The 10,023-nt window shown below is 33.9% G+C and overlaps 1 protein-coding gene across 1 annotated transcript; it reads left to right on the top strand.

Moving 5' to 3' along the window:
- The first annotated feature begins 2,781 nt into the window (after positions 1 to 2,781).
- On the top strand, positions 2,782 to 9,805 carry twist2. Its single transcript, XM_006636633.3, has 2 exons — positions 2,782 to 3,512; positions 7,292 to 9,805. The coding sequence occupies exon 1, from the start codon at positions 3,001 to 3,003 to the stop codon at positions 3,481 to 3,483; it is 483 nt and encodes a 160-aa protein (XP_006636696.1). The 5' UTR covers positions 2,782 to 3,000; the 3' UTR covers positions 3,484 to 3,512; positions 7,292 to 9,805.
- The last annotated feature ends 218 nt before the right edge of the window (positions 9,806 to 10,023 follow it).

Raw genomic sequence — 10,023 nt, forward strand, 5'->3', positions numbered from 1 at the left:
CATTAGACTTTAAATAGCTGAAATGGAAATAAAGCAAAGTAATATAAAGGAAAACTCTTTTTTAAGATTTTAAAACAGTATTGAGCAGTGAGGTGAAAGAAAGCAGGAGGAAAAAATATTGTCTATCAGGGTAAACTGGATATGGTGTATTTCACTAGGTCTCTGCATCCATATGGCGGGCATAATGTATCTCATCATCTTCTGTTCATGGCAGGTGTATCGTGGGTTATTCTTTTAGTATTTTAAGCTAATGGAATGGAAAGCTTTAAAGCCTGTGCCATTGACTAAGAATGTGTTTTTTTTAGCAAACATGTGACGTGAAGTTCAATTTCAGATATCTCTCCTCAAGCTGGTATACTGTAAATGTTATTCTTTAATTTCAGGACTGATGGTATGAATTTAAAAACTGGTGTTTTCCACACAACAACTGCTCGTTGTGCCTTTCTTGTAATCCATCCTGATGAAAAGCTCTGTGGAATCAATACATTTTAGAAGCAAGGTGTGTGTGTGTGTGGCTAGAAGCATGCGATCAAGTGAAGGAAGTGTCAAGTAACCCCACACCACTGCGAGAATATGTGCACTGAAAATATGAACTTGTTAATGGGTGTAGGCAACTGAAGCTAAAACAAATCCTTTTATTTGACTGTTTGCCCCCGAAAGGAAAAGGATCAGACTTGTGGGTACTTCAGAAATTTTGCAAGCACTCTCCAAAGTAACACTCCCACTCATGGGTCAGCAAATAGCCCTGAGCAAACTTACCAACTGAACATTGAAGTAAGAAACCTACTGTAGGAACAACCTACTGTACTTAACCTAAATCCACAGGAAATGATGTGTGTGGAGGGAGTTATGATAACTTTAAATAAATATCGGTATATTCAAAATTGCTGAAAATACTCTGATAAGGCTTACTAAGGGACTGTGTGTGATGACGAAGCCTTTCAAGGTATCATGTTCCAGTTTCTAACTCAACCTTATGATACCACAGACCAGATGGTTTTACACTTTGGATTCCTCCAAACGATTGAATAAAGAAAAATCTCTCTCTTCAATTCAAAATAATGAGCTGTTCAATTAAATGTAGCTAGTAGAATTAATAACTATTAATTTTAAATGTGTTTTATGCCATGTATCTGCTGAACATGAACCCTGTTTCAAAACTTTAGTTTTGGTAAATATTTTTAGAACAAAATATGTGTATCCCATCTAATTATATGTCAGTTCCTGAATGTTTTTGGATTATATTGAAGATCTGAATGAGTGCTTAAATAAAAAAAAACATATACATTTCAAAGGATTAATGCAAGCCACCTGTACTTCGAATTCTGTATGTCCGCATACTGTAAAATGACCTCAAAGATCACGAGATAGAACTCTATAAAAATGGTATATAATCACTTTCCTCGGAAAACGTTAAGAAATATTGGTGCTCTTAAAATTTAAAGTAGATGACCTTTCATCTTAAAAACCTGTCCGATTTTTAAAATAATATACTGTAACCCATACGGTGACAGGTCTGAAAATAAAACAACTGAAATGCATCTGCGTCTCTGATTCTTGGTAAGTTGTTCCGCACTGTAATAATAATTAGATGAATCATTTTATCCTTGCGGAAAAATCATTTTCTCAGAAATTACAGGTATACATGCCCACCTCCTTCCGTGAACATTTCCATAAAGATAATTTTATTGTGGTTTAAAACGTACAGTATAGTTAAACAGGTAAGTTAATTTTCAGACGGTATGTTGGATAACATGAGTTTTCTTATAGCTACCAATTTATATATCATTGTGATGTTTTTCGTTTAAATATATACACATATCCACCTCCGTTAATATACTTCTCTATTATATCACACAAAAAAATTAATACAATGTGACGTCGCCTTTATTTTACCAGAGACGTTTGTTCTGCATGTACAGTATTCGTTAGAGATCTATAATCGTTTAATCTACAGTTGTTCGAAATAAACTGAAAAATATGTTAATAGATCTACTGAAGTTGCGAAATCTACAGCACCTTTTTTTATAAATTAACTTCAATGACTTAACTAAAGTAACCGTAAGATTATAAAAAAATAAAAATCTAAAGCGAGGAATTTTCCCAGTTATAATTAAATATATACATACAGTAGATGTACGTGCGCTCTTTATACTTCCTAAGTTTATTGCGCCATTAAAATGAATATCAGACTTAGTAAAAAAATAAAAGCCAAAAGAAAATGTATAACATTGATTGTATTAACGTTTTGGTTTTCTTATATTTCTCTTTAAACTGTAGCCCACTTATTCTTCACAAAAACCTGAAAGCAAATAAGTTATTGAAATGTGTGTTAAGTGCGCATACAAATATATACGAAGAACAATAGGTTATTTTGTGTGCGATCTGAGAGGCTCTTCTTAACTTATTTTTGATAAAACCTGAAAATGACGAGTACCGACCGTAATACAAGGACAATATACGATAAAATGATTGACTTAACATAAACTACAAATGAAGCGTGTAAATAATTTAATATTGGGAGAATGAATGAGGCAGGAATAGAAAAAATATGGTGTCCAAAACCATTCACTGAAAAATACTTTCACCTTTTTCCTTATTGTGCTGACAATGGGGAGATTTTATATTAATAGTGATGCAACTATGTTCTAATCAAGGGTTTCTGGATGAAGTGTAATTTAAAACTGTTCCCTCCTGTTTATTATTCGGCCAATCAGAGTTCAATGCTACCACCCCCTCTATTCAGACAACTATTTAGCATCTGAAACTGGGATGAAGTTTCCAAAAAAATTAAGGAAAAAAACTTCCTGCGAGAAGAAAGCTGTGCCAAAATACAGTTTCGATTGAAAGTGGTATAACCCGGACATCCAGTCCATTAAAAACAAAAGTTAAATAACTCAAGTCTCCTTCAACTAAAAGGGATATTCTCCTGTAACCACGGATTTAAAAGTGGAGACCGTTTTTTCTTCTTCGTTATCCTTGCATTTCTTTAAAAAAGAAATGGAAGAGAGCTCAAGTTCTCCCGTTTCCCCTGTGGATAGCTTAGTGACCAGCGAGGAGGAGTTGGACAGACAACAGAAAAGATTTGGAAGGAAAAGGAGATACAGTAAAAAATCTAGCGAGGACGGCAGCCCGGGTCCTGTCAAGAGGGGTAAGAAACCGAGTCCCACTACGCAGTCCTACGAAGAACTCCAGAACCAAAGGGTATTAGCAAACGTCAGGGAGAGGCAAAGGACTCAGTCGCTCAATGAAGCCTTTGCTTCCTTGAGGAAAATTATCCCCACGCTGCCGTCGGATAAACTGAGTAAAATACAGACACTGAAGCTTGCAGCCAGATACATCGATTTTCTCTATCAGGTCCTACAAAGCGACGAGATGGACAATAAGATGTCCAGCTGCAGCTATGTTGCGCACGAGCGTCTGAGCTATGCTTTTTCAGTGTGGCGGATGGAAGGAGCATGGTCTATGTCTGCGTCCCACTAGCACTGAAGACGTACAGTAGTGCCACAGGGGTAGGTGTCATCCTAAGAGTTACGGAATGTCTTGTCAGGGTTTCTGTTCTGTAGTTACAGTTAATACTCCATCCAAATGCAACTTTTAAGAAAAAGTATTGACAATGGTGTCAGAACAAATTATTGTTGCCTGAAAAGTTCATTCTCCTTCAGTTTGGTTTACCATAACGTACTTGAAAACGGGGGGGGAAAAGTTCGTAATTAGACAGGTGTTTATCAAGAACTTGGTAGTGGGACGAAGCTACGACGTTTCTGCACCTTAGATGTGTATAAAATCGCGTAAAAAAATCAAAATGTGCAGCCACAAGGATATCTTGTTTTTAAATACTATTTTCACTTGGTTTGCCTGAAAGTTCACAGCTGTGAGGTCTGAGAAGAATGGCAGTAGAAAGGATTCTACGAATACTAAGGTATTTTTAATGATACCTTTATTGTTAGGAAAGAAGTCCCAATGTTGATAAAAAAAATCTTTATGTTCAAATAAGAGCAGTGTATTTCTGCACAGGGGGCCAGTTAGACCTGCAGATTATATTTTGTTTATTTTCCTACACCTAGTGATTACACCACAGATAATTACTATTCCCTACAGGATTTTGTTATTTAATTAAAAAAATAATAATTCCTTTAGAATGCTGTTCTTTAAACAATATGCAATCATGCAAAAACTATTTTAATTTGAGGCCTGCCTTAAGGCATAAATGGAACAATCACAAAAACACTTGCAGTGCATCAATGGCTAGCCTGTATATAGTAATAGGATTTACCTTTTGACCTGAAATTGTTTTATGTTTCTGTGCTACCCTTGTCAAAATCAAAAACAAACAATTGCATAACAGCTGAACCCTGATTGAAAAATGCAAATTACTGAAACACAGTACTAAAGTACACTTCTAAAGTGACACAGAAATGTTACCAGGGAAGCAGATCAACTCCTTGTCTTTATAAACAGATACGACTATAAACCATGTTAGATAAATAAATATGGCATTGGCGTACTTTACATCATAACAGGTCTATATTAAAAATGTGAGGCACAACTTGGCAGATTAAAATAAAACTTGAAATCCAATGGCTTGGCTAGTTGTCACAATAGGAACTTTTCAATACATTACGTGGGAAGTGAATACAGAAAATATATGTTTAAGGCTCAGAGCCAGTAGGCTCCTGCCAAGAACCATTTTAATGCTATTATTTTCTTACTATAAAGAATTGTGGTTGAGTCCTCTTTAAGGAAAACGTGGAAAGTCTCTTCTCTGAAATGTTAAAATGCCATTTTGACAACTCACAAATATAATGCAAGGCTGTATAAGTGATTTGTAATGTTTAATTTCTCTGTGTATCAATTTAAAAGTATTTAAGGAAACTACTGACCATGAGAGAAACACAGAGTGAATGAATTGTCCCTCATGGATAATTATGATTTATAAATGAATGTTTTCCTGTACGAATACCACAGGAATGAATGTGCTGGAGATTGGGAAGAAAGTTCAAACTAGCAGTTGATTACATTGAGGCTAAAAAAAAACAACTCAAGTAGTCTGCATACTGCACAATCCCATTGAGAAATATTATCTTTTAAATAATAGTTTATCATTGCAGTGTTTTTCTTTTGCTATCAAATATTTTCACCTTTTTGTTTTATTTAATAATGTACACTGTTGATTCTGTAATAGAAGAGTAGACTGTAAGCATTATTAAAATCCATAGCAAATGGATTTTAATAATAATAAGGCCCTACTAAATCATAAATCACATTTATAGTCAATATTTATATTAACCTTTTTATGGATAGAGGTGTTCTGTAGAACAGTTATTTACTTATTTTCTAGGAAAAAGGGTTGTACAGTACAGTGGAAAACACTTTGTTTTGGACAGTTTGTGTTATACAATAGATAAGGTGTGTTTCACCTGAAATATATTTGCAGCAGATTTGCAACAACTGGATTATTTTTTTCATACTGCTCATTCACCTTTTCTGAAGTTAATTGTCAATTTGTTTTGGCTGCAGAGTGTTCTTAGCTGTTTTAAACAGAAAAGTTGTGGCATTGCAGATTTTGAGTTTCTTACCTTGCAATGTTCTGAAAACCTTTATAACAGGTTATTTTATAATCTGTCAGACCAGTGCAAAAACATTTCTGCCATTAGTAATTACAGTTATAGCGCAATCTAGATCACATATGAACCTTTTAACATGGTTTTAAAATGTTGAGTTTAATTTGAACAATGTTTCAGCATGTGTTTTGTGTCTGGGATTGTCATCACAGCCAATGTACAGACTTTTCCATTATGCACAACATATAATAGGATAAAAGCTAGAGAACACTAATACATTGACATCTAGTTCAACAAAACCTATGCTCTGAGCTATCATTGCTATCCTCGGAAGTGCTGTATAATATATTGGCAGTCTGTGTAAGATAACCACTAAGTTTTGCTGTAAGTATAGGCTGTATAAAAAATGCATGTCAGGTTTCTTTCTCTAAACACAGTGGTAAATTTTCTTTACAAAATTATAATTTTAAAACTATGATTTAGACTTCTAAAAAATGTTGTGATATTAGTCTGCATGAATTTACTGTTTTGCATTTTTATGTTGAAACGTTGAATACTGTACCTCCATTTAAGGAAAGCTTAATATTTTGTTTCTCTTTGTATCACCTTAAAATTTCAATTGTATATATGTTTTTATGTTGCAATGTACAGTTTTCAGTAAAAAACACTGTTAAAACCTCAAAGATAAGGATATTATTCCACAGCAACAGGCCATACAGTACACACTGTAAATTTTAACATCATTACCCAAAAATAGGAAAATTGTCATGAAAACAGCCTTTCCTTGGCTTAAATAATGAGGAAATTTGGTACATCCAAATGAGTACTGTATACAATAATTTGCATCATCAAGTAAAAAAACAAGTTCTCAGATAAGGTTACTTTGTACAATATGATCGTAGCTTTGCTTACACTTTCGGCATAATCGGAATAGGTCTTGTTAAAATGTTACGTAAAAATAAAACTTAAACAAATCGTTACTTTTTCAAAGATTTGGTAATGCAAAGAAAATATCCTTTGTGTGTAATTATTCAATAACTACGAAGATCAATTGTTTTCGCAGTGAAGTTCAAGTTTATGCATTTACTGTAAGTTCTACAATTTCCATCAACGCGCAACGCAAACAAGAAAGAAATACCGTTTTATACGATATTTGAGGTATTCACAAAGCCTCTTATTATTACATTAACATTTTATACATTTAGTACTGGCATATATCTGCTTAGTCTCTTTTTGGGGTTGAAGATTTTAAGGGGAACGTATTGGTTTTAAAATGAATAATAATACAGTCTTTAGTACAAAACACTGATCTAAACAAAAGCAGTTTAACCCTCCCTACCTTATAAGTATCTGAAGATCAAGTTTCCTTCGAAGCAGATTTAAGGAATACTACAAAAAATGTCTGCTATAGGCATCGCTTCAAAGTAGGACAGGTGCATCAATGCTGCTTTTCTGCAAGAGACTGGTGTAATCGTCACACCTGAAAAAAAGTGAATTTGGCGTTAATTGGAAAGTGCTTTCATCGAATAGTTTCTACTGTATGTAACTACAGTATCAGTGAACATTGTTCATACATATTTCTCTACCTGCAAAATGAAATGTGTAATGTACTGTTAAAACTCCTGATTAATGTAAACCTCCCCCAAAATGTGTAGACTACACACAGTACTGTATTTATTTAAATATATATAGACATGCAATTAAATATTATTTCATTTATTTTACAGACTGTTTACTTCTATAAAAACTGAGGAGGCCAAAAGGATTTATTGAAGAACCTACAGTATAAACCTCAGAAAGTTGATGGAAAGACTCAACGGGACGACTGAATTCTCGTGGAGCACTTAAACTGCGATATGACTGCGTTCGAAAAGAGCGACAAAAGAAAAGGATACTCGACAACAGCCACATTTCTTACTTTATATTATTGTCATCTCTTGTTCCGCCAGACGTATTTCACCATATTAAGAATTTATTCTTTAATACCGGTATGATGATTCAGGAATGCTTTGTTTTCTCTGCGTGTGCAGTATATTCCCTGTTGTTGTTCTGTTTATAGATAAATATATATAAATGTTTTTTAAATAAATATTGTACATACTTGTAATTATCTTCAGCTTTCATGAAAGGGACAAATGCAATTAAGACTCATACATTGTCGAATCATGTTGCATGGATTATTCACCGAAGCTTGAGTTTCCCAAGCTTTAGCCTGCATTCTGTTCAGTTCAGTGTACATTTTGCTTATTTATTAAAACAAGTATTTTTTAACGAGTTAAAAGTGCATTGTTTTATGTAACCAAAGCTCAGTAGGCTATACGAAGACTGCTTGTCTAGCGTATTTTACGAAAAATAAAGCTTATCTCGTTAAAATATTCCTAAATTAATTTTTATTAGTTGTAAATATTATAATTTCAGTACTGTATTTGAAATGGGTAGATAGGATATACGTTATGTATTTTAAAATTTAAAACATTTTTCAATAAAATCGTTTGCACAGTTATATACTGTTCATACACAGAAAGGTTATACAGTATATTGCATAGGCCTATGCATACTGAATAGTTCCATATGTTTAGAATATGTTCTGGGGGATCCTCCAGTAATTTTAAGGAATATATGCTACAATGTGTTTGTTGTAAAAAACATTAAATGGTTTTCGATTAAACACGTGCCTGTTTTACAAAATGCGTAATGAAGGACGCCCATTCGCTTGCAACCATAGTGATTAAATCTTTTTAAACCATTTTCTACTCTTCTACTCAGATGTTTGTTCTGTTGCTTGGACAAAATGTGGAAAAAAGAAAACAAACACCGTAGCTTCACTACCAAGTGCGAGAATTTGTTTTCTTTTGTTGTGGAAAGAAAACATCGATAAAAAAACTGTTATAAAATCTAAGAGCTTCATTAGCAGACCAGAAACTCAAGCCTGTTTAAAATCAGGCCTTATAAAAGACTTGTCCGCTTTAATAACAAGTAATCATTTAAATAGCAGTGCCTCGGGGGAAATTCCGTAACAAGCAAGCAAAGGAGGCCGAACAACCGCAGATAACTTAAACTGTTTGCCCAGTATTTAAATACCGGACTCCTACTAGACCCCTTAATTTTTCCTTTCAAACTACGCTCCTTATTCTTAAAGCATTAAATTGGTTGCATCTAAGTTTCCCATGCTTTAGTAAGATACGGATCTATAAACAGAAAAGGAGCTTGTGTTTATAACAAATCAAGGCACCCTATAAGTGGTAAATGAATCATTATTAAATATACTGGACGTGATAAGAGTGTAACAGTGCACATAAACTGTGGTATTTTGTTTACAGAATCTAACATTGCATCGGGTGTTAAAATGTAATTACTTTTTTTGAATTTTGAGGTCTATTTTTTCACGCTATAAAATGTTTATAGCTTTTCTAAGAAAAAGCTGAGAAAGATTGCAGTAAGATTTCTAATTCTCCTCTGTTTTCGTTTTCCGGGTTCATTGTAGGTTTTCATTATTATACTAGTCGGACTATCGGTTGGGGATGATTTAACACCTGCTTTGCAACGTCAAATATAGTGTTTTACATAGCAATTCGAGACGAGGAATTTGGATTTGCGACTCAAAAGGCGAACGTTTATGGTAACGGAGATGAGAATGTAGCCTAGCGATGTTAATATATTATTACTGTTAAGAATAGTACAGTACATCATAGGCAATATTTCTGAAAATGAAAGGGCAAGCCCTATTGGATATCGAGGTCAATGTCATAGCCTACGATGTAAATTGATCTAGAAAACAGCTGCGTCTGGTATTGAATTTAACTGCTTGATAATGTCTTGTCCTTTTTGACTATATGTGTATAAGATAGCTATGACAGTATTTTTTTGATAAAAAGGAAAGCATGTGAAAAATGTTACCTTTATGCAACCAGCGCCTTTTCTCACATTTTCAAACACACAATCCTCACAGTATTCCCACAGGTTTCCTACTATATATTGTGTACAACCTGTACAGACACACACATATGTATGGATATAAGTTGCTTTAATTACATACAGTAATTGTACTTGAATTTCACTTTGCAAAGGCAACTATACATGATGGGCAATTAGTATTTGTTCACATTAGTGTTTTAGAATTCTATAGCTATGTATCAACCTGTTATAACACTTAAAAAATGTTGCTTAAAATGGCTGCAAAAATGTTTTCAATTACCCATATTATAGAATGTCTTTTTGTTTTATGTAATGCTTAAGTTAATAAATTCTCATATTACAGTTGGGTAAAAGTAAACTTAACCTAAACCTCATCCTTTTCTCTCCATTTTATTAAGATAAATGCTTTTGATGAAGGGCGACAGTGTGGTGTAGTGATTAACATTGCTGCCTTGCAGTGCTGGGGTCTTGGGTCCAATTCGGGACTGGGTGTTTGTGTGGGTTTCCTCCCTTAGTCCAAAGACATACTGGAAAATCTGTGTCG

The sequence above is a fragment of the Lepisosteus oculatus genome, chromosome 12 (assembly GCF_040954835.1).
Source record: "Lepisosteus oculatus isolate fLepOcu1 chromosome 12, fLepOcu1.hap2, whole genome shotgun sequence".
Classification (NCBI taxonomy): Eukaryota; Metazoa; Chordata; class Actinopteri; order Semionotiformes; family Lepisosteidae; genus Lepisosteus; species Lepisosteus oculatus.